This window comes from Parasteatoda tepidariorum, chromosome 7 (assembly GCF_982258835.1).
Source record: "Parasteatoda tepidariorum strain Cologne lab strain chromosome 7, Ptep-v5.0, whole genome shotgun sequence".
NCBI lineage: Eukaryota > Metazoa > Arthropoda > Arachnida > Araneae > Theridiidae > Parasteatoda > Parasteatoda tepidariorum.
This window is the reverse complement of record NC_141761.1, coordinates 14,218,058-14,244,167: the sequence shown is the minus strand read 5'-3', so window position 1 is coordinate 14,244,167 and position 26,110 is coordinate 14,218,058. Positions and strand designations below refer to the sequence as shown.

The following is a 26,110-nucleotide window of genomic DNA, read 5'->3' as shown; positions in this document are numbered from 1 at the left end:
TAGGCCAGAAACTGTAATTGCCTTATAACTAATAGATAATAAGTTGAGTGTCTGCTGATAGGGACAGCTTTTTGTTCTATCTTACATCAAATACGCTGCAATTTATTGTTAACTAACTGATGATCAGTCAAGATCAGGACATACTTCCTTTATATTCTATTGAAAGTAGAATTTCTTAAAATTTTTGAATTATCATTGATAAAAGTAATGTTAATCTAGAGGGTCTGATTCAGTAGCCATTTCAGCATTCTTGCTCTTAATTCAGACAATGAAAAAATTATTTGAAAATGTTATGAAATTGTAGGTTTGATGAAAAAATCCTTCCATCTCAATTGTTGAAGTGATTGATTGACTTTGACAAGAAAAACTGTTAGAAATTAGATATAATAAATATAAATTCAGTGATGATGAGTATGAAAACATTTGGTAAAAACAAAAAACCCTTTCTTATGTTCAAGTGAGTAGTATATTGATATTTCCATGAAACTATTTATTTTTAGAGAATAATTAAAAGTCAACCACTAAAGGGTTTTCTTAAGGGTACTTGACTTTACATGTTTCAAAAGGATAAACAGAAATTATTGTATTTCTCTTGAAGGTGACGTTGACGAGAACAAGTAAATGAGACATAAATACAATAAGCAGAATTTTATTTAACAACTGCAACTACTTGGAATCTCCCTCTATATTAACCACAAGTAAAGAAAGTATAGTTGTGAAAGAAGTTTTTTTTATAAAAAGAAATCCAAAAATCCTGTCTAAAAGTATATGAAAAATATCCATTTAGATTTTTAATATACATATAATTTTTTATGTAGTAGATAAGCACATTTTGGCAATCTCTGATAATAAATCCACAACTTTCTCAATAAATTGTTTAAAAATTATTCTTACGTTAAAAATATTTTCTTGCATACAAATCTTTTGAAATTGTAATCTTGTTCCCAAACTGTTGAGCTGTAATGTATCTTAATTTTAAGTGAACTGATTGTTCATATTTTAGTGTTTTATCTATAAAGTGCTTACAAAATTCAATTTTTAAGCTCTATTAATTTACTATTTGTATATGAGCCCTGCTAATGTGTCTGGAATATATTTATGCTTTGAAATTAAATCGAGTGTATACCTGATAGCTGTTACTTTCATAAATTTAATATAGTCATATTTGCTTTTTGTAGTAATGATCTTGATGACTTTTTTTCTTTTCATCACAATCTTGTTATTTCAAAGGTTCAATATATCACAGATTTTAGATCATAACTGTTATTATAGTTTATTTCAACTGTGTGATGCAATTAATTTTATGATACATCATACATTCATAACTGCAGTTGTATAAATGTATAAGAAGGGTGCAAAAAAGTAATACAAAGTAAATTTGTAGCAACTTTTTGCAACAAACTTTTTTTAGCTAACTTTTTTCAAGCCTTTTGTGTAGTGCTAATTATGCTCTTCTTTTATGTGTACAAATCAACTGTTCTTTGAATGATATTTCAGTCCTCACATACTTGGTGGATCAACTATGTGATTTTTTTCCTCTCTATTTTTTTACATATAATGGACTAATTACTATGCATTCTCCATAATGCTATCTTACCTCTTAGTATAAACTAATTTTTGTCTCTTCAGTAATTTTTTTACTGATACTGAATGATTTTAAAATCAAAAAAAATAATAATACGGTTTTTTTATTCCTTCTAATTAAAAGAAATCTTAATTTAGAAAAATATGTAAAATACTTCTAATACACTTTTCCACAATAAGAAACATATATGAGCCATGCAAGCACATTAATTCCTATTGCCATTCTTTCTTTTGGCTTTGAAAGAATTAACAGGTTACTTCAAACTATTTAGTCAATTGCAGTCTGTGCGTTGTATCCTTTTGCTAAGTTACAAACTCACAAATAGATTTTCTATCTACAGAAGAAAAACTCAAAAGTATATTTTAAGTGTTTTATTTTGCTAATTTTGTGTTGTGATTATTTTTATTTTGTGAATTTTTAATTATTTTAAAATTTGTTTGCTGGTTTTAGAAAAAAAACATTTCACACTATTGAAATGGTGTAATTATTAGTTGTTGTATATTATTGAATCGAGATTATATATTATTCATTTCTAAGAATATGTAAAAATAAACATTCATTATGTAACAAATGAAAGTGCTGTCAGAAACTTAAAGACTCATATCAATAAGAATATCCATGCCTTATCAATTCAAAGAAATAAGAAATATTGGTTATTTGTACTTTTTCTTAACTTTGTCATTTGAGTAGTTGAATGATTGTTCTGGTAACTGAATCTTTTTAAATTATTTTAAATACAAAAGGAAAATTTAAGACTACTGTTTTTTATATATTTTTTTTTCTAGTGTATATCATTGAGCAATATTTTAAAAAGGTATTAAATTTGTCAAAATGTATATTCCAACATTGTATTAATTTTTCTAGGCAAAAATTCCTTTAAATGTTTTATTTTTGTAAATTCAATCAAATTAGATTATAGATTTGTGCAAATAATTTTTTTACAACTCATTCAAGTTCTTTGCTAGATTTAATTGTTAGTCAACAATACTATTCACTAAGCTGGCAATATTTAAATATATATTTTTTTTAAATATATATTTTTTTAATTAAAATTACTGTTGTTTAAGTATATTGTACATAGATTGTACAATGTTGTTTTTAGTTAATTTTTTTAAAGAAATTCTTTAATACTGTATTTGAAAGAAAAATCGTGTAATTCTTTGCTTAGGTGATGATAGTTCAATATTATGATTTTTACATTACATTTATCTTTTTGCATCTAGTTTAAAAACTTGTTTAAACAACTACAACCAGCCATTACTGACAGTACGGTTTATTTTATTTACGCTTTGAAATTTACAATATGAGTTAAATATTATAAAATAGTAACCTGAAGAAATACAATAATTTATATACATATTGAAATCAAAAGTTTTTATTTTAATTAATGTTACGAAATTTATCCTTAAAATATGAACTAAATAAAACCTTCTCTAAACTAAATATAACCTAATATAACTAATATAGCCTAATATTACCTAATATAACTAAATATAACCTAAATATAACTATAAACTAAATATAACCTAAAAAAAACCTTCACACCATAGTTACCTCTCAAACTAATTCCGAAACAATGATTTACATGATATATAAAACTATAGTATGCTGGTATGATGAGCTTGCTAGGTGAGGCATTGTTTCAGACCTTGCCAGAAGTTCGAGAATGTAAAGTAAGTAAACTTATTTATTTGATTCTTGTACATTTCCATTGTTTTGCAATAATTTGTTTATAATCAATCTTTGAACCAAGTGGAATATTTTTTCTAACTTGTTTCTAAAATTATTTAACAAGAATTAACTTACAAGCTGGAATTGCTGACATGCGTTTTGAATACTTTTATTTTTCCTTTAGATTCTAAAGTGGTTAGTAATTTGATATTTCTTAATTTGAAATATATTCTATGTATTCTTCCTAATTTTTTTTTTTTTAAATATAATATTTTAATTAATAAAGAACAGTAATTTTTTATATAAGTAATTTTCACAAGATTTTTAAAATAAGAACATTACAGAATCGAACTCAAATAATGTTTTTAGATTTGCTATTCCTTTTTTCTCTTCACTAAGAATGTTCTTTTTATATTGACAACACTTCAATATTTGAAGAAGAAAAAAATTTCAGCTATACAGCTGTAAAGTTTTACATTTATCTAAATTTCTTAATCTCTATGTTTACAGTAAATTTTAGTTAAATTCTAAATAACTGGTAGGTTTTTAGACTCTTATAAAAAAAAAAAAATAAAAAAAAAACATTTGAAATTTTTTTTTTTTTTTTTTTTTATATGTGTTAAATACATTTTAGAGAGGGATGTGAACATTGCAAATAATAAAATTTTTTAATTGTGTTACATTTGTGTTACTTATCATAATATTAATTACTTGTAGGACTCATCTTCACTGTGTTTCTTCTTGCAATAATTCAACTGCTGGAAAACCTTGATCAACTTGAGTAATCATGAAACAACCTGGGAGAGAATGAAAAATGCTTTGAATACCTCTGCAGTAAGTTCTAAATAATATGAAATTTGTAAATTTCTGTATCACATATGCACTTTAGAAAACAATTGTTCCACAGATAACCTAGATGATGTACAGATTAACTTGAGTAACTTCCTTTTTAAGTACACTTCAATAATTTTCTTTTCAAAATTCATTCAATTACTTTTGCAAAATTGTACTGTATTATTACATACAAAAGCTTCATATACCATTTACTTGTTGCTGAACTTTATTCAGTTCCCCTTACTATCATGCTCAATATTCACTATAATCTGGTACAAAACAATTTTTCAATTGATTATATAGAATTAATTGATCATTAAAGCACACTATTTTGTGCTAGTTTACTTATGCAAATGTTTTAATATTTTACAAATTAATTTGGGTTCTTCCTTAACATTTTATTGAACATTATCTGAATCTAAAAGTCATTCTCAGTCAATTAGGAATTCACCTCATAATTAACTTAATGTTAATATTTTTTATATTAAAATTATAGATTAAATTATACAAATCAATGTCTAGCAATGTAGAAACTTTTAAAACAAGAATTTAGTTACAGTTTTAAATTGCCATTTCTTTGGAAAATGTAATTACTGTTTCCTCACATAAATACTTTAGATACATTAAAAGAATACATTAAGAAAGTAATTACCATAAATCATAAATACATTAAGAAAGTAACTACCTTTTTTCTTATAAATAAATAATATTTTAAAATAACATAGAAAATATTTTAATTGATATTTCATTGAAAAGTAGTTATTTAATTTTTGTATATTTTATGCCTATACAACCAGTAAACCTTTAATAACTTATTATTTATGTTAAAAGGAAATTGATGATGTGTGTCATTTTTAAGTGTTTTGTGTATTATGCACGAGTTTGCTGATCCGCACTGTGTTGGCCACTCAATTCTGTGGTTAATCGACAGTTTACTCTACAGTTAACAAGCATCAACAAGTAACTAAAATTGAAATTGCTAGCTTTTGCTTTGTGTATAAAGTTTTTTTCCTTTTTTTAAAGGAGCCGAATATCTTTTTATTATGTATATAATAATAAAATATTAATAATTAAAATTTTCTAAATTCTTTTGGTGCAAAAGGAAAGAAAAAGAATATGTTAAGCAAACTTCAAATAAAAATTATGAAAACAAAAATAAATTAAGTTTTGAGAAAATATGTTTTTTTTTCAGCTCATAATTTTTTTTAACAAATTTTGTTTTAAATCAAAACTATCTGTGGGACACAAAACAAAGTGTATTCATAAGTTATTTAAACATGTTTAGATAAATTATTTTAACTTGTTCTTTTTATTTTAAAATTTTGTATTATATTTACTGACTATATTCTTATTGTTAAACTATATCATTCTTATTTTAATGTTGTTTGAAATCTGACAAAATAGAAACAACACATGTAATTACATTATTAAATTAAAACATATTAAACACATTAAAAGTTTTTTAAATAATTAAAAAATTACAATCCCTTATTCAGTAATAATTTCCCTCTTAAGTATATTTTAGGTTGGCACAGTAATTAAAAAACAATAGTTTTTCCTATTAGCTGTAAAGCAATTTTTTTTAAAATTAAACTCTTGATATAGTGTATAAAAATAAGTTATTATAGTTTGTACAAATAAATTTTTTTTTTACTCACTTGCAATTTACTGAAAGAAAGCTGGAGGGACAGGAATTACTCTCAATAAAGTAACACATAGAGTTTTTATGATCAAGTGAAACTTATATACCATAAAAGAAATGATACTGCAATTAAACTTTAATATTCTTTAGTGAGAAATGTTATTTGTAACCTAAGACAGGGTACATAGCATTTTTAAAAAGTGCTTAAAGGTGCTTATTTTTGATTTACAGTTTTTAAATGCCCTTAAAAGTGCTTTTTTTATTCGCGGTTTGTAAAAGGTGCTTAATGTTCTTTCTTTTAAAGAAAGATTTTTTCTTTGCCCTATCGATTGTTGTTATAAATTACAAAAAATGCATGATTTTCACAATTTTCTCTGCAATATTTATCAGAAACTAATTATTTTTTCATGATTATATAAAGTTTTAAATTTTTTTATTAATTGTATTGATTTTTTGTTTATAAATTAAGAACTTTAAAAATAGAATTTTTTTATTTTATTACTGCACAAATCATAATTATGATCTTTTCTTAGAAAGTGATTAGAGATATTTTTTGAGTGCTTGAAAAGTACTTAAAAGGTGCTTATTTTTTGTTGAAAAATCTGGCTATGCACGTTTTATCTACTACGTTTAAATAAATGTGTTTATAAAGGCCAAATTACGGGGAAACTTTAAATCTTAGTTTAAGTATTATAAATATCGAATTATTTTTTATTCTACTGCCTTGAAATCATTTTGACTATTTATTTATTCACTGTGATTGTAATTATTGATAAGCTTACTAGTGCTTAAATCTTTATTTAAAAAATTTTAATTAAAGCTAAGGAATTAAAATATTATTTGTCTCCTAAAATCTTAAGTAATATTCTCTCAATGCTTGAAAAATAGACAAAGTAGAATCTTAATTTCAAACTCTGCTTAATTTCTTTTAACATAGTACAATTTTGATATCCTAAATTTCTTAGCAGTACAAGAAAAATAATTAAAATGCTTTAATTACAAATAAAATTTGTTAAATTTAATATAGTAACTAAGTAATGCCTTGAATATCAAAATAACTTTCTTTTCTTATTATCCATCCTACAAAATGTATATCATACGTATATAAAAAAGTTTTGATTCATGAAAACCATTTATTCAATTAAAATTTGCATCATCACATTCTTGTAAGCTTTTGTTTAATAGTCTTATATAGTTTGCTTTAGAAAAACATGAGATTGGAACTTAAATTTATGAAAATGTTGAATCAATTTTTTTTAACTATGCCCTTTAGGTTGCCCCCTCCCTAATGTTCTGCTCAGGTTTCAGCCACTATTAAAATAATTACTTCTTTTTACTTTTGTATTAAAATAACTACTTCTATTAACTACCACTAAAATAATTACTTCTATTTACTTGAATACATTTTATAAAAAATAGAATATTCTAATGTTTCGATATTTAACAATAAATCATTTTATTAAAAAATGAGCAAATTTTAAGTTAGTGAATTTGTATGATTTAAAATAAGTTCCTCTCAAAAATATTGTTTGCCTTATATGCATTATATAATGCTTAAAAATTAAATGTTTTATTTTTATCTGATAAAAACTTGGATTATTCTAATATTTTCATGATACAGTTGTTCATATTTGATCTCAAACGTTTAAAAATTGTCCTATGTTCCATTAATAAAGTGTGTTGAAATATAAAAGCTACTGCTGTGTACTTTCTGTTTTTAAATAATTTGGAATATAGAAATAGTGTATTTTATTATTCTTTTTTGAAAAACTTTAATTCATTTAAGTAGAGCAAATTATATGTTTTTTAGTTTACTGTGTGTCTTTTTTAAAATTAGTCTGGCATATGTCTGCTGTTCCAGAAAATCTCCGTATTTTTTCTTTCATTTGTCCTTGGCCCACTACAAAGCCTCTATTGTATCACATGTTCTGTTTTTCTATGTTTAAATTTATTTTTTCTCGGGTGCAGTCTATTATTTTCAAGTCAAGATAACCGTTCATATTATTATACATAAAATATTAAGAAAATGTTCCAATATAAAATTATAATAGCTGTGTATTTTACTCTTAAAATAAGCTTATTTTGCCAAAAAGAATGACCTTTAAAAGAAACGAATGTGGTGCAATAATTGGGATTTGTAAGCAGGACCACCAAGTTTTCTTTTCTTTTTTTTTTCTCTTAAAGTTTGTTTGAACATTGACTAATCCTACATTTTTATTCGAAAAACTTTTTGTTACACTCCTAAATTTAAATATCCGTATTCAAGCACTAACTTAATTGGATAGTTTTTATTCCGTAATGATTTATGTCAAATATTATAAAACCTTTTAAATGACGGGTTATTTTTATTTTTTCATGTATGTTACATATGTTTAATTGAAGTGTATCAAAATCTGGGGAGTTACTATATAAAGCAATAACTTAATACAGTATATATACGTGGTGCTCAGTAAAGTTCAAGTGCCTGTGCACTCTTTTAACTTTTGTTTTCAAACAGCTGCAGCTTTTTAAAGGTATCTGCAGCTGTTATAGTGTCTATGTATTGTAAAATAGCTATGTACTACATGATTATATTACTTAAAATGCTAACTGGAGATTTGTGTTCCTATTTTGACAGTGGTACGAGATATGAGAAAAAGTAATGATGATGATGATAATAATTTTGAAAAATTTGTGCATTTGAATGAACACAAAAGAAAAGCTCTTTGAGTACTTAAAATGATCACAGTACTGTAAAGATTGCTAAAAAAAATATAGTAAAAACCAAACATCAAAAAAAGATATTATTATAAAGAAATATTATCTTAATAAGTCATAAAAAGTTGCATAATATGTAAGCTGGAAGGTGTGGAGGGAACTTAAACATTATCTAGCAAATTAAGAATGGCTTAATAATTTTTCTTATGCCAAATCGAATTGAATTAAAACCTAAATGAATAGGATAAACAATTTAGTAGTTATAAGGGTTATCATGCATAAAAGGTTTAAATATTAGTTAAACCTATTTGCACATAAAAACCCTTATAACTTCCACACTATGAAGCATTCAGAATTCAACAGGGTATTCGATAGCAATGCCTGATGTATATTAATGAATTTTTTTATTTAAATAGTAATTTAAAAGTTTTTACAGGTAAAACTTCCAGTTTTGTATTCTTGGCTCTTTTTTTTTAAATCACATTCAGAATAAAGCAATGTGCAGAATATAATATCTCACATGTTTAAATAGCAATTTTGAACTCACAAATAGGTAAAATTGTAATTTTTATTCTAAATTTTAAAATCTATATTTTGGGTATTTTCTTTTTTGATTTTCAAAACCACTTCTCTAGACTGCTATGCGTTAAAAAGTGTGAATCAAAACTTTAAGCCTTTAAAATTCTTGTCTTCTGCTGAACACATTTTGGACTGTTTGGGTTTCTTTTGAGAATTTTTTTTTCTTTTTTTATTTATTTCATCATTGACTTTTTGAATATCTTCAAATTTTGGTCTAACTCTAGCAACTTGGTTTGGATTTAGAACAACTATTTTAATTATTTATTTTCTTTTGATCATGTTCAATTTAGAGTAAATGTAATATACCAGACAATACCTCACTTGCTCAGGCAGCAATGCCAGATGCTTAAATATTTATAAGTCTAAATTTGCATTGTTTTTTCATTATACCACATCAACTTCTAAACTTTTAGTTCTATTGATTGGGATTCGATTTCTTTTCTTCGATTTAACATGAATGGATTTATCAGAAACAATACCTCCTTTGTCTAGATAGCAAAATTTAAGTTTTGCACTACTCTGACTTCTTCTGTAAATTTAAGATAGTGGCAAAGCTAACTTAAAATATCTGCATTTTGCTTTAAAATACGACTTTTGTAACATTGAACTGGTTTCCTCTAAATGTTTCCATGTTCTTCTATTTTGAAAGAATGTTCCTAGATCCCTAGTTTTGTGATTAAACGAGTAAATATTATGTAAGTACTCATTTTTCCAAACATAAAAGTTATTTTAAATTTCATTAGCTATGGTCTGATTCTGATAATTAATATCATTAGAAAAAGAAATTCTCTCTATATATAAATGAATGTCTGTGTAATACTCTTAGTAATTTCAACTAAAATTATTTAAAATTGCAATTCGAATCAAGTTGTAGTGTAGTAGTCAAACATGCTTGCTAACTCTTATAATATTACGCACCCGCCAAATCTCTTGTTTTTTAACGAAGACTCCTGTATTTTACGACTATCTCCTGTTTACCTGTGTATTCTCAAATTTTTCTGTACTTGTTGCTGAAATCTTTAAAACAAAATCCGTAAAATATCTGCTGATGGCAAAAATACTCAACTGATAGTGTTATTGCCAGTTACTGCAATATGTTTAGTGTTAATAGTTTAAGTACTCCTCAAGGTCAGGGCTAACCTTGGGACGTTTTCGTGATTTTCCTCTCTATGTTACGCAAATGCGGGTAAGTTCCATAAAAAAGTCCGCCTTGAAGGCAAATTTCTCCCAATACTTGATTGATCCAGAAGTTCCCTTGTACTCTGGATTGGGTTCAAAACTACAAGTCTACGGAGTGCAACATTAGTAGCCTTAAACCCAAAATTGGGTCATCTGTTTAACAACGATTTAAAAATAGTTTAAGCCATTATAAATAATAATTTTAAAAAATCTTCTTTAGATTTATAAACATAGTTTTTACTTCCCTAAATGTAAGTGCTTATATTGTTTCCAATTTTGAATTTCTCTTTTTGACTTGCATGTTGTTTCAAAACTTTACTTGTAGCCTAAAATATATCGCTAGTAAAGTCTCCATTATTTTATTTCTCCAATGTTGGCTGGTATGATATTAACTATGAGTGCCTGTCTTTGTTGTATTCTGCTTATTTACTTAGCTTTTTCTTCAGTCTTCCCCTTTTCAACAGACTGATTGGTTCTGAGAGCAAAGAAATTTCAGAAAAATATTCTTTTCTGAAGAGTGAAAATGAAAACAAGGACATAAGATGTTTGAAAGGACTGCATGAGAATAATAGTGAGATTCAAGACGTAAGAAATCCTGGGTTTGCATCCAGCATAATAGAAATAATTCTAGCAAAGGAATGTCTATTGAAAAATCAACTGTTATCATTCAGCAAGCTTGGAGACAGTAAGTTGTCTAAGTGATAAAAACTCTATATAATTTCCTTCAGAGATACATTTTTTTTAAAAATTAAATTACAAAATGTACCTTATTCTTATATTTTTTCAATTATGCCTATTATTTTTCAAAATATACCTGATTCTTTTTCAATTACTTTGACACTTGACTGCCTTTTATAGTGGTATCTTTTTCAGTATTTTACATTTTTGAAATGCTCAATTAATTATACATAGCTGCCAACTCTACTGGATTTTGCCAGTTTCTCCTGGTCTACAGGTTTAATAAAAATTCTCCAGGTTTTTGTATATTTTAGAAAATTCCCTAAAATATAGTAAGTTTCCTTAAAAAAAATCCCTATTGAAATAGATTTTTTGTATAGATAATTACTTGAATATTTAAATAAATATTACTAATAAATAAAGAAGTGAACCTCATTTATAGAAATCGGTTCAAAACTTTTTTTGTTCTAAAATGTTCAATTTATTTTCATTCAAATCTCTCTTCTTAAACTAATTAAAAAAATCTTTTAACTATCTTTGATGAATTAAATACCTATTAATATTCGAAATTATGAGTAAACATAATACATAACATTTCAGGTATGTTTAATGTCAATCATAACTGGAAAATGTTGCAGTTTATCTATTTTGATAACTATAAAAATCCATAAAATTCCCTATGTGTAAAATATTTAGTTCATTGTGCAACAATTATCATGAAATGTATATTATTTCGTAAAAATTTCTATCCATGTTGGCAGCTATGATTTATATATAAGTTACAAATGATTTCAAAATTGGTAGAATAGTTCTTAAGAAAACTATTTAGTTGATAGCTCTTAAATTTTGTATTTCGGCATTTAATATAAAACAGTTTAAAATTATGTAAAAATCTCTATGCCTTACAACTTAAACTTTTTTCAACTTTAAATAAAATAATAATTAAAATATTATTTTATTTAAATAATAAATTTTATTTAATTAAAATATATTAGCATATAAGCGTATTATTTTATTTAATTAAAATAATAGATTTATAACCAAAAACTAAGAAAGTAAAATTTTTCAGCAATGAAAAATATTTCATATTTTTAACCTGTTATAGTACTTTATATGTTATGATAGTTACAGTACGCTTACATTCTAGTCTATGCAGCTCAGCACCAATCGAAGAAGTGGTTTCGAATTTGGGTCTTATTCTGACAACGCTAAAAAATTGGAGTACAAAGGAACTCATAAATTTTTTTTTTTATTCTATGCTTCATTAAAAAAACCTAAAATGTTAATGAAAATTGATTTTACATCTAATAAGATTGAAGAGTTTTATTTTTACAAAATTGTACTTATACTTTCAATGAATAAATAAATTAACAAATCTCAATTTTAGAGATTTTTATTTATAATTTTATATTCTTCCACAAAATCTAAGTTTTGATCGTAATTGTCAAAACAATTCAAGAACATGAAATGCCAAAATTATTCAAGAACATGATCGATCACTTGTAATTTTATATGTATGTTTATTAATAAATATTTCCTATTCATAATAGCGAATAATTATCCTTACACCAAAATTTTGGATTTTTGACATGACTTTTAAAACTCTTTGAAATCATCAATTGCCAAACTTATAAAACCTGAGTTTCTTCCAAATTGTTTTTTTCTTCTGGAGTTTTTACCACTGTCCGTCCATGGTTATAACTGTGACCCTCTGGTTAAGATGAACAATACCCTGTTCTTTAAAATTTAGTCTCTTAAATTTATAAGAAATCGAATCAATTTTTCATTTTGTCTGATGCCAGTGTTATCTGATGCCAATGTTAAATTTTTATAATTTTTAATTATAAAAATTTTTAAATGTCTTAATGTTTGTAGAATCAGTTACCAGATAGGATGAGATTTTTTAATTTTGAAGTGAGACTAAACTTAAATATTTTATCGAATATTTTATTTTTGCCTGTTGTGAAGAAAATTTATAAGTGTCTTAAACCTTAAAAAAATATGTTAATAAATTGTACTGAATTATAAGCCATCTATTTGCATCTTGTCTCTGTCTAGATACTGAATTTTTTTTAATTTAAATTGCTGTTTCTAAGGAATTTTCTAACCTATTTAAATTTTTATCTAATTTGGAACATTTTTCTAATCTAATTAAAGTAACACTAAAAATATACATGCATCATATTTCAATATATCTGAAACAGTTATTTACATATTCAATTAAATGTGATTTACACATGTTTATGAACAACTTACCCATGAAAATTATATTGATTTAATAAATGCATGAAGTTTATTTTTTTAGTTAAATATATTGATTTTAAAAAGTTGAGAAATTTGATTTGAGACTCAATCGAGACTTGAGAATTTAAGTTTGAGACTGTCAAAAATAACCTTTGATCTCCAAAAATTACAAATTTGGCATCCCTGTAACTAAATGTTGTGTAGGGCAAGGAACTTTAACCTTTCAGAGAAGGTCAAATTGGGCAACAATCTATATTATATAAAACGCTAATACGTACGTATGTATCAATAAAACCGATGATATTTCTTTTCTCGCGCTGGCAACAGTTTTCATTTTTAATTGATTGGATTCGGCGCGCAAAAGCACGTAGTGAGCATCATATGGCTGATCTATATCATATAAAACGCTAATACGTTTTAATTGATAGGCTTCGGCGCGCAAGAGCACGTAGTGAGCATATCATATGTCTAATCGGGTGAATTCTCACAAAATTATCTTCATCGAAGCCGATGCTTTACATCTGGCGTTCAGTACTATTTCATATTGTTTTACAACACATGGTTTTAGCCCTCTGGTGGGAAAGACTTTAAAACAAAACTTACAAAATTTACTTTTCTCAATAACTGAAATTTAGAATAGTGTGATTAAGAAAAATATGTGAACTGTTTGCAATTTCAAATTAATATTGAAATGCACAGGTTTAGAATTTTCTACAGTGAAAAGTTTTCGGAACTTCAGTGTTCAAAAAAGTATACAAAAGCTAGACGTTAAGAACGTATCCAATGCGCGAGCAAAGTGAGAATCGGATGGCGAAGTAATTCGAAATGAACTGCGAAAGCAGTTCCGGGGGTTGGCGAGCGCCAGCGAGCAGGGGGCGAAGCCTCCTAGTTTAAAATATCTTGCTAATGAAAACCAGGGATCTGTAAACCCTTCCTGGGGGAATAAAAGAGAAAGAAAGACTGTTCGAAACGAACTAAGTTTCCCTAAGTTGAAATTCCAAATGTAGTATTCTAAGAAAATATTTCTGCTTATGCAAACATCCTGTGCACATTCTTATTGATATTAAATGATAATTTTTTTTTTTTTTTGTAAATGAATAGTTGATCAATTTATATTTATTCATAAAATTAATTAATAGAATATTATGCAAATAAAAATTAATTTCTGGCAATTTTTTAAATAAAATATTATAAATTTAAGAATTATTTAAGTTTACTAATGCGTAACACATGAAAAGTGATGCATGACTAAGTTGTGTTTAAAATTTGTCAATTGAAATTTTTCAAAATGTGAGTGATTTTGTTTCCACTATTCGTCCGAAATGAATATTCTGCGTAGAGCAGTATAGGCTAAATACCAAATAATTATGTTGCATATCTAATTTAGTGGCAGCAATTGTTGAGCATAATCTTGTATCTATTTACAATTTAAAAAAACTTCTTGAAAAGGTTTATCTTCCTTGAAAGTAAGGGGCCCTCAAATCACAAGGGGTCTCATTCAGCCCCTAGTATGTAACATGTGCATTCTACTTGAAATTCATCCAGCTTTAGTTAAGGTGAAAAGATCAGTATCTCTGTAATTTTTCTGCTCTAGTCATTGTCTTGTTATAAAATTAAAAAATTTATTACTTTGCCTAATATTTTTTACTAAATTCTGACAATTTTGTTTTAGGTGTCCTGAAAGTGCCAAGGTCAAACAAAAGATGTTATGCTCTAGTAGTTACGATGCTTTGAAGGAAGCTCTAGTTGGTGTATACAAATATGTCCAAGCTTGTGACTTTGAAGAGGCCAGTCAAGAAGCAATTGAGGATCATTTCAGAAAAGGTAAATAGGACACTTGCTTGTGTATCAGCGATCTTTATGGTACCGGAGGAGCAACTTATGAAGTGTCTTCTCGGCACTTTAAAACGATCCCTCTTCCATTGCTTCTGTTTATTTTTTTCAAAAAAAGATGCCAGACTGGGATGCTCAGTGTAAACATCTTAAAATTACAGAAATATCTGGGAAGTGCTTGTAGAGCATCTTTATATTTGCTTTTTATGCTGATTAATATTTACATGTGTAACATGTAGAGAAGTTCCTTTTTTTATATACCTATATATCATTTTCTTAATTGTAATTGGCAGTCATAAGGAAATCGCATGATTCTACAACTGTTTTGAAAAGGAAAAATTATTTAAATGTTTGTATCGCTCAACATGTGATTTTTTTTTTAAAATTCTACGATTGAAAGGGATTAGTCAATCTGTTATTTCACTTGGTACTTTTGATGTGCAAGCACTTCCAGTGTCTCTTAAATAATATATGTCATATCGTTTACTTGTGTTTTTCATATGACTGTATTTGTATGTAAGCACCAAAAAACAAAATAAAATAATTTGATTTTTTTTTCAATGAAATTATGTGATCATAAATTGTGAAATTATATATCTGTAAGCATCTATCTGATAACTTTTCTCTTATACTACAATATCTTTATAAATTGTAACGAACCTAACCAAATTAATCTTGACTTTTTTTTCATTCCATCTGAAAATTTTGTAATTTCTTGCTAGAATGACTAGATTCTTTCATAATTTTGCTGAAAGTAAAATAAAAATTTTTTTCATTAACATTTCTGCCTCTTTAACTTGGTTTTTTATTTTGTTGGAAAGTTCATTTGCATTTATTGACTAGAATGCTAGATGTAAGTTGTAGTTTAAGTTATTCATGTTCTTTAGTAAAATTAAAACACTTGAAATTCACTAAAAGTTGAATTAAATTAGAAAAGGACTATTAAAATCTTGTTTAAAAATTAACCTGATTTTTATAGTTATTTGATAGAAGTTTTTAAACAAAAAACTAACACTTGTTTTAGCAACTAAATTTTTCTTCTAACATTTTTGGAAATACAGTGGACTGCTGATTAGATTTTTTTATGAAATCAGAAATTTTTAATTTTGAAAATCAACTAGACTGCTTAACTTAACTTGAAGTAATTATTATCTGAATTATTGCATTTATTTGTCAAAGTGGTCAAATTTATTTCCTTTTTTAAAAACTAAAAATAGTTATAGCATATTAATCTTCTATAATCTGTTCCTCAATTTAGGTAAATCAATTTTCAAAATACAATACAAACTTTTTTTTGTAACAAAAAGTTATCTTTAAGACTTCTGAAAAAGGTAAGATTTTTGTAGCACATAAAAATTAAAAAGAAAAAATTGTTTTTTTCTCTTATACTCGCAAAACTAACAAAATTGGAAAATGATATTTCATTGAAATAAAAGTGGGTACACTTTAACCAGATACTTCCTTCCTCCACTACATATGTTTACCTTTGTAATGCTAAATTTGTTAATACTTATTTACAGACGAAAAATAATTGCATGCAGAGTTGTTGGTAAAGCTATTTTTAATGCAAACTGATGGCACAGCAGGGAATTTTTATCTATCTATTTGTAAATGGATTTATGTTAACTGTTCAACTTAATTCCTGACATTGTCCTGTTGCCTCTTTTTTTTTCTTAATTCCAATGTGACCACTCTGAATGAATACATTTTCATTGCTTGAATGACTAATGAAAACTACAAAACAGTGCTTTGTAGAATTAGTGTCAAACTTTTTGCATTTGAGTAAATTAGGCTCCGCCCAGGCCCATGTTGCTTCGGAACCCCATGATTGCTTCATAATTTGTTTCTTCAAGCAGACTCTTTCATCAAGAATAAAAATATTTATGTATTAATTCATAATTGGTTCCTCAGATTTATTTTTTGATTCTATGTTGGGTAATAAAAAAAAGCCCTATTTAAACTACAGCATTAGTACTCTGATAAAGTTTCTGGTACATACTACTACAAATGTTTGCGCCCTTGGTCACCCGGCTCCATTATCATTAACTTGTTTGTATTTAATTCCGTCACACAATCTGAGATGTGCTCATGCTGCCTTTTTTTTAAAATTTATTTATTTTTATTTTTTTATTCACGAACAAAATGATTCCTCGTGCACCACTGAAAAAGTACAACACGAGGCTTACAGACGTAAGTATGGTAGCAAACAATGTAGGATATTTAAACAGAAATACATAAAGGCTAAAAGAATACTAAAAGGGCATGTAAAATTTAGAAAAGAAAAATAATAATAAAAATAAAATAATTTACAAAAAGGATGAGAAAAATTGAAATAGTACACAAAACGAAGTGATTTATAAATTTGCAGAAAAGTTTAAAGATGGTTCCCACAAAAGTGCGAAGAGGGGGGAGGAAATTTAATATTGAGCGACTTTAAGGCAATTATTAAGTTTTTTTCTATTTTTCTCAAAATGTGAACATTTTACAATGAAATGCTTGATGTTTTGTGTTCCTCCAATATTGCAATCACACAAATCACTGGAACTTAAGACGAATCTTCTCAAATATGCCTTGAAGTTGCCGTGTCCAGTGAGAAATTGCGTCACATGAAAGTTGCAATTCCTGCTGCCTTGAGGTTAGTTGTGCACATACTTATGAAGGATCAAGTTTATGTACTCCTGATGCCTACAACACAAGAGGAACGCATTACTGTCGCTGTGACGGCCTTCGATAAAAACAAGCTTTAGAATCTATGGAGTGTGATTTATGGTAAAGGCAATTTAAAACGAAAGTATTTATTTAGAAATAAATATAAAAAAGACATTCTGATTTTCAGACAGTTAGGACAACTGATATTTATGCGCATTAGATTCAAATTATTTAAAAAATTGTCAAATACAAATAAAAATTTTAACACAAGACACTAAATGTTGCTTTTGGATTATGTAACTAAAAATGTAAATTTTTTTTTAAAAATAAAAAGCATTACTAGAGAATAAAAAATTATAATGTTTAATAAATTCTTATTTAGATAATTAAATTCAATAATATTTAGGTCCCATGGAATAGAATCGATTTTATTGTTTAATTTCATTCGAAGCCCTTGATTTGAAGTTTCCAAGGATTTCTTCTAAATTTGACTGAAGGAACAATCGGTATTTTACGATATCACTGAATATTTACATTTTTGGCCGGGTATGTACGGGTAAAAAATGCATGTCATTCTTACGTCGGGCGATTTAATTTTCGAGCCGTGCTCATAACAGTATTTTGCAAACACAATTTTAGTTTTACGGTTTCATATGTAAGGTGTGTACTACATTAATAAATATAAATTTTAAAAGACTAAAAATAAGCTACCCTAGGGGAAAAAATGTTGAATAAACATAACCCTTATCACTATAAAAAAGAAAAAAAAATTGTTTGAAATTGAAATTATAGGAACACTAAAACATTTTTCACTCCATTCTTTAATTTAATTCTAACATTTGGATTGATAAGGAATAGTTTAGATTGAATTATGAATGTCCATACCCTTTTAATTCTCCCTTAAGTATAAATGATAGTATGGCAATGAATTTCTCTCATAAAAGCATTAACTTTAAAAGAGTTTAATATGAAAAAATTATTTTTTTTGGTGATATTTATTATATTTAGAGCTGATTATGCTCCGGAAAAAATCCGGTTTTTTCTCTAACAGTGATTCGGAAACTTCCGGAAATCGAAGGTTCAAACGTTTCAAAAAGTCATTGATCACAGAAGTTTCCGGAAATCAAATTTTCAAAGGTGGAACTTTAAAAACAGTTTGTTTTATTTGTTTGTAAGGGAAAGCCAGATACTTTATAAGCTTATATTCATGACTAATAAAAATTTTTTTTATCAGTAAATAGTTATTATAATCATAAACTCAAGAAAGAAAGACATATTTGTAAATTTTAATTACTTCTCCAGGTCATCATAGGTATGTGTAAATGGTATAGGTATGTGTCAAATTTTAAATATATTTTAAGTAAACTAAGAAATATTGAGAAAAAGGAAAAAAACCTTGTTTAAATTTCTTTCTAATTTTTCAATTTAAACTTCTTTTTTTTTAACTCAAGAAATTTTCCGGAATTTTGATTTGGGCTCACAATCACCCCTGTTAAAAAGGGAAGGATTTTATTTCTTTCTTATCATCTGCAGAGTTATTCGTTCTGTAATTATTATTTATTCTCTGTTTAGTTTTGATTTAACTTCTGAATTCAAAACATCTATTAACTAATATTTTATCCAGATAAAATTAGTAAGTATACTGTTAAAAATGGCTGATTAAAAAGAGTAACTATAAATTTGTAAAATAAGATTATGTTTTATTACTAGACATTAATGTAGTTAATGCAACTTAAATAAATTATTTTTCTGTAATCTTAAAATAAAAATATTTCACCTTCAGAGACATGCAATTCCTTTAAAAAACAAAAGGAGCAAATTTCTAAAGGGACTTTTTTTTCTTCTAAGGAGTGTTAAAATTCAAATTTTAAATTAAACAAACGATCTTGTTTTGAAAAACCTAACTTTACATTCCAGAAAAAGGGTGCATTACCTAAGTATGAGTAATCCCATCCCTTTTTATCTTTTTAAAAAAACAGAACAAAATTTATTTCTCTTTAGAACAGCTGCTTTCACCAACAGCCACGAGTTTACATGGAACAAAGATACCCAAAAAGCTTCTTGAAGCAGACGATTATTAAGTCAATAATTTAAAATATCTTTCGCTTTTTATAAGTGACCTTTTATCTTTGATGAATCCAAACTAAGTACTGATGGCAAATTAAGTAAAAACAAAAAAAAAAAAAAAAAAATGAATATATAAATAATAATAATTGAGAGAAGATTTGAATAGAAATTATGTAATGGGATAGCGGATGTAATAATCTTAAGTTTTGTTGAGTTATTAAAATATACGAGGAGCACCCAGAAAATAAGTTTCCCTAATTTATAAAAAAAAAAAAAAAGAACTCACAGTGTCAGGAACATATTTATTGGCAACAAATACAGCAATGTTTCAGCTGTTTTTCAACATAGCCACCACCAGAATTGAGACACTTATCGTATCGTGGGATCAACTTTTGTATCCCTCTGTCGCCTGTGAATGGAGCCAGCGTGTGACAGACGTCTTCAGTTCTTGGTCGTTGTCAAAACGCTCACTGGAGGACAGGAATTTCTTGATGTGCAAGAAAACGTTAAAATTGCTGGGAGCAAAATCAGGGCAGTAGGGTGGATGATCAAGCAACTCCCAGCCAAATTCCGTCAAAACAGCTGCTGTGCCGTATGTGGACAAGCATTGTCATGGAGGAGCGCAACACCTGCAGTAAGCATTCCACGACTCTTGTTTTGAATGGCACGTCAGCAAATGGCAAATGTATACCGAGCAGTGGCACTTAACCTTAGAAAAACATCAGTGTACGGTATACCGGGCAAATGTATATCGGACAGTGGCACTTAACCTTAAGTGGCTCGGTATACCCTACACTGATGTTTTTTTAAGGTTAAGTGCCACTGCCCGGTATACCCTACACTGATGTTTTTTTAAGGTCAAGTGCCCGGTATATATTTGCCCGATACTTGGTGTATACCGGGCAGTGGCACTTAACCTTAAAAAAACATCAGTGTAGGGTATACCGGGAAAATGTAAATGTATGGCCCGATACTCCAAACACTGATGTTTCTTCTGATCTATCGTCAGTAAGTATTAAAATATCGAATAAATGCAATTATATCCACGAATAAATTCATATAAAATCGAATGTAATAAATATTTCGGACATTCACCAAAGCGACTATGTGATTGTTGACATTCACCGGTGAAAGTCAGACATAAGGGTATTTAGCAAATATTTGTATTTGCGCAAAATATTGAGGGGGCACATGCCCCTCCCCACTCGCTACGCCTATGCTAATAATTTTGGAACTAATTGTTAAATGTTATTTTTCTTTTATTCCATCGTATTTCTTGTACATCCTAATTTAAAGTTTCTAAGTCTTAAAGTTTTTGAAACAAAATATAACGCTAAGTTGAACACCTAAAACAACAGCGGTGACACTTAATGATTTATCAATCTAGAGAGATAAAAATATTGGAAATGAGGAAAGCATTCTAAAAAAGGAAAGTATTTTCGCTCTGAAATCATTGCCTCATATATTTGTGAAATAAAACTAATCAAATCACTACTATTATCTAATTGCATTCCTAGCAATGTTTAGTAAGTTATATAGAGTGCAAGCTAGGTTTATATCTATAATGAAGAAGAAGTACCATTTTTTTTTAAATTCAAAAAGTCAATTAAATTAATCCTCTCGCTTAACAATTCAACTTGCTGATGAGGGGGGATTAGAAAATTGTAACCTTTTAAGTAGACGAATTCAATAAATAAAAAAATAATTTTTTTCAAATCGGGAGCCAATTATGCCGCCAATTGGCGAGCTCATACGGTTCATATAATTATTTGAATTTGACATAAGCGTTTTAATGACGCAACAATCTATTTCATTATTTCAACTTTTCTTCATGTTTAAGTCAAGAAAACAATTAAATCGGTTGTCTTTATTAAAGATAAGATTCGTTAACTTTTTATTATTCCCTTTTGTTTAGGTTTTAATGTTTTGTTTAAGTGACTTAGATTTTAAATTCTTTCGAATTCGTCACTTTATAAATCTAGGCACAACTACGCAGTGTTAAAGGTTTAGCATTCTTCGTAAGACGAGGTAAATTAACTGATTTTAAATATTGTTTGATTTGTTTTTAAAGCTAAAAATCAATTTATTCAGATTGGGTTTTTATATCGTTAACATTTACCGCATTTATTTAACTTTAAATTAAATTGAATTTGTTTACAAATTTTGAATTTTCAAATATTGTTTGAACTGATCCTAAATTATAAATAAAGAAAAAGTGCAAAAATTTCTGTAAGAAATGTGCATATACCTGCAATTAATAGTTCGGAAAGTAATTTTTATTTGTCATTTCACAAATGCCATTGTTTGAAAGTTCTGGTAGTGTTTGTATAATTTACTTTTTAGGTAAATTGAAGTTTTTCAAAAATATTTTTTTCGCATTTTTGAGTTAACTTTGAAATATGTAGCTTAGAAAAAAGTAAAAATCGCATTTTCTTCTATTCTTGAAATTCTATTTCTTTTTGGTCATTTTTCTGCAAATACAATATATTTTTTGTCGTATTAAACCACATTTTGTAAACAAAAGTAAATATTCGAAATTTTCAAATAAAATGTGTTAATTCAATTTTTGCATTGATTTTAATCAAAATGAACAAAAAACTTTAAATGTAGTTTTTAAAAATAGTTTCCGTCAGATAATTAATTTATGTTTCCTTTACAGTATTTTTGTTTCTTTCACATTTCTTATTTTAGTATCGATTAAAAAAATTCTTTTTTTTCATATTTGGGAGAAAAAATCTTTAATTATTTTACTGTACTTGGATAAAAACTTCTGACTTTATGACAGACATGTAAAACTCAGTGTGTCAAATTGAAAGTTTTAAATGTTACAATAGGCTGAATTTCCAAAATAAATAAAATGGAATAAAGCCAAAAATAATATTTTTTTTCTTTCTAAATGTTTGGGCTGTTGGTAAAGTAGTATGGAGTAGAGTTTGGGAAAATGAAGCATCTAGGTGATTCGAATCAGTAGAATTAGTTCACCTTGGTGATTTAAATAACTGATTCGAATCAGTGAATAATTCGAATCATTGAATCAGTGCCAAACTCCAGTGTGGTGGTTACTACTACCATCTGCCTTTGGATATAAATTGTTTTAGTCAAGCTGAATGTCCTCAAATCATTAAATATGAATCCTAGTCCGTCGCCAATAACCCATTGGTATAGCTCTTTTGAGGCATTTATTTTCAAGCCAAATGATGTCCAATTTGTGCTTAAAATATAAGAGCTCCGAATTTACGATGCAATTTTAGGACTGTAAACAAAATAAGTATAAATTTTGGAACGTGTTCAAAATAAGTTTTGTATTAAAATACCTAAAAAGCAAATAAGTAATACCTAAAAAGCAAAATATTTAATTAGTTAAATAGTGAAATTATATGTTTCAGATGAAGTTTGAGCTCTCTAGTCTATCGAAAAGTGGTTAAAATTTCTACTAACGATATTTGGGAATAAAATGGCGACACAATTTGTGTGTAGTCATCATGAAACGATTAGAACTTGCATTGTCATCATGCACAAAATTTTGAGAACTCTAGCTAGTATAAAAGTGATGGAAATTTCGATCGCAAGATTCCAACATTACATGCTGGAAAGCGAGTTAATAAATACGAAGGGAAAAAGTGATGAAGGCAAGAAACAAATAAATAATAAAGTTACGATAAATGTAGAGTTTAGTGCTGCGAGAGCCGGAAAATACTACTTTCATTCAAACAAAAATCAAAATATATCTATGTTCTTGAAATTTTAACTTTAGACCTTCAAAATACTCTTATAAACTATGCCAAATTTGTTTAAATCATCTTCATGCAATCCCTTTGCTGTAAAAAATGGTTAATCAAAATATGTAGGTAACAGGTTCGACTTTCTTAAAAAAAAGATCTAATAAAAGTTAAGCTAACGATTAGGTAAGTCGCATATAAATCTTTAATTTTAAATTAATATACTTGAATGTAGTATAATAGATTTACATTGGGTTATAAATTGCTGAGATTTATTGTTTGAAATTGGAAAGTTAATTTCAGACCCCGTGGCGGATTTATCATTTTACGGTCTAACCTAATTAAAATTTTGCCGAGTACCAAAGTTCCAGTTTCTTTAAAATTGTCAAATGCAAGTTTCTAAGACCACGTGGTTTAAATAATAATAATAAAAAAAAAATCTCGCTCAATTGAATTATGCTCATTCGGAAAAAGAAAACAAAAAACTTTTTTCGTTGTGACGTCACTGCTATTTTAACCAATGACAGCAAAAATCTTATACATACACATGCATTTTCTGACGTATTTACCCTCTCATCGCGTTGATTTTTCATATTAGAAAATCGAAGTTTCGAAATTTAAGATTTTAAAGTTTAACACTCTTTAATAAGGATATTTGGTGAGTTCTATGTTTCTTTAATCATTTGATAGATTTAACGATGTTAAATTTAAAATCAAAAAAAATCAGGTAACAAATCTTACGCGTGTTTCGTTGAAATTGAAGATTTGTAAACTTGAACATTTTATTTTCTAAGTTTAAAAAGAAATAAGATTTTTTATTTATGACGATGAAGTTAAATTTAGGATTTATTCAATTGAATTAGTTTTTGCACTGTTTCGCTCTAAAAAATATTTATAGATATAATGATTTTAAATAAATGTTAAACTCATTTTTATCAAAATCAAAAATGCAACTCAAATATTATACCTTTGTTTTAGTGCTCTGTTTTAAGTTTTAACGTTGAAGATTATTAAATGCAGTTGTTTAAGCACGCAATTAATGAATATAGAAGTTTCTCATTGAAGAAATGAAATTTAATTTGAAATTGTTAGGTTTTAAGAGAATGCGATAATTGTTTTAAAAATTTCAATTTTAGGTTCCAGCAATTATAAGCTGACTCCATTTGGCATATGCAAGTCATATTCGAATTCTGTTTTCTCAAAACGAAGTTTTAGAAATCGGAGACTGAAATAAGTTAAGAACTAATCAGTCAATTTAGTTACTTCTCTCTCCATATTAATGTATTCACATTTTTAGGTTTCAATAATGCAAAGCAATACTGTTTTTTTTTTAATAAGTTATTAAAGGTTTTGATTCTCTGAAATTGTAATTGCATTTGTTACATAATTTTTTTTTTTTTTTTTTGCTGATCGAAGGCCGTTTTCTAATCCAGCAGTTCCCAATTTTTTCGACTGTGGAACCCTAAATAATCGACCTTCATTTGGTGGAACCCCGAGACTAAATGAATAAATTTATTTGGCATTTTTAAAAACATATAAATTAACGAAAGACTTTTAAATATTTAAAAAATATTTAGTGAATGAAATATTTTTTCTATATCGTTTTATCAGAATTAGTCTTAAAATGGAGTTTTTAACGTCTGATAGTTGAATTCACCGTTCTAGAGTCGCATCTAGTATAAGTTCTTAATTTGATTTTAATGCATGCATAAACTGAAAATGAAAAAGCTGGAATATGGTTTCCATTAAAATGAAAACGGAAAATAAAAAGAAATAATCGTTGAGTTACTAGCTTACCCCGTCTTAGACTTGGGTTCAATTCCTCGTGTTAAAGGCCAGTTGTCTGGTCTTGCTGCCTCATCTCTGATCTTGTCTTAGTTCTTTGGAATATACTTCCCATATGTTTTGTCCCCGGGGGTTTAAAAAATTTAAAAGAAGTCAACACAAGTTTGGGCGGTTTGTAAGTAGTATGGAGTAGAGTTTAGCAAAACGAAACATCTAAGTGATTCGAATCAATGGTATTAGTTCACCTTGGTGATTCAAATTACTGATTCGAATCACTTATTGACTCGAATCAATTTCAAGTTGGTGATTCGAATCACCAAATCAATACAGTGAATCAGTACCCAACTCGAGTATGGTGATTACTACTACCATCTGTCTTTGGATATAAATTGTGGTAGTTAAGCTGAATTGTCCTCAGATCATTCTTAAATATGACCGTCGCCAAAATCAACTAATGTAACTGTTTTGAGGCATGAATTTCCAAGCCAAATGATGCCCAATTTGTGCTTAAAATATAAGAGCTGTGACTTTACGATGCAATTTTAGGACCGTAAATAAAATAAGTACAGTCAAACCCCGCTATAGTGAACCTTCAAGGGACCGAAATTTTGGTTCACTATAACCGGGGATTTACTATATTCGTTACGCAGGCAATTTAACTAATGGTTCCCAAACTCCTTCCTTTTATTACACATTATTCAAATAAATGACTGAAAAATATTATGTAGTATTAAAAAATGTGTTATTTTTCATTACTTTTCGTCTTGTGTGTGAAAAAAAATTAATAATTTTTAGCTGGTGAGCAATCCTCAACAACTGATAAGGAAACACTTCCTGACTCTCAGATAATTTTTCCTGAATTTCTGTTATTCCGCTTTTTAAACCTGACTAATTTGCCATTCGATCAAGCACATAAAAGTAGTCTCATAAAGTCACTTAGGAAATTCA

The 26,110-nt window shown here is 27.3% G+C and overlaps 1 protein-coding gene across 2 annotated transcripts in view; it reads left to right on the top strand.

The window, feature by feature from the left end:
* LOC147806877 (cofilin/actin-depolymerizing factor homolog) overlaps positions 1 to 15,723 on the top strand; it is a 35,566-nt gene extending 19,843 nt beyond the window's left edge. For both annotated transcript variants that reach the window (XR_015435332.1, XM_087167372.1), the window contains exons 4-6: positions 3,974 to 4,090; positions 10,634 to 10,872; positions 14,782 to 15,723. Coding sequence is in view for 1 of the 2 variants with exons in the window: in XM_087167372.1 (XP_087023498.1) it covers positions 10,826 to 10,872; positions 14,782 to 14,941 (207 nt within the window). In the remaining variant the exon portion in view is untranslated. The remainder of the gene's footprint in view (positions 1 to 3,973; positions 4,091 to 10,633; positions 10,873 to 14,781) is intronic.
* Positions 15,724 to 26,110: the final 10,387 nt, after the last annotated feature.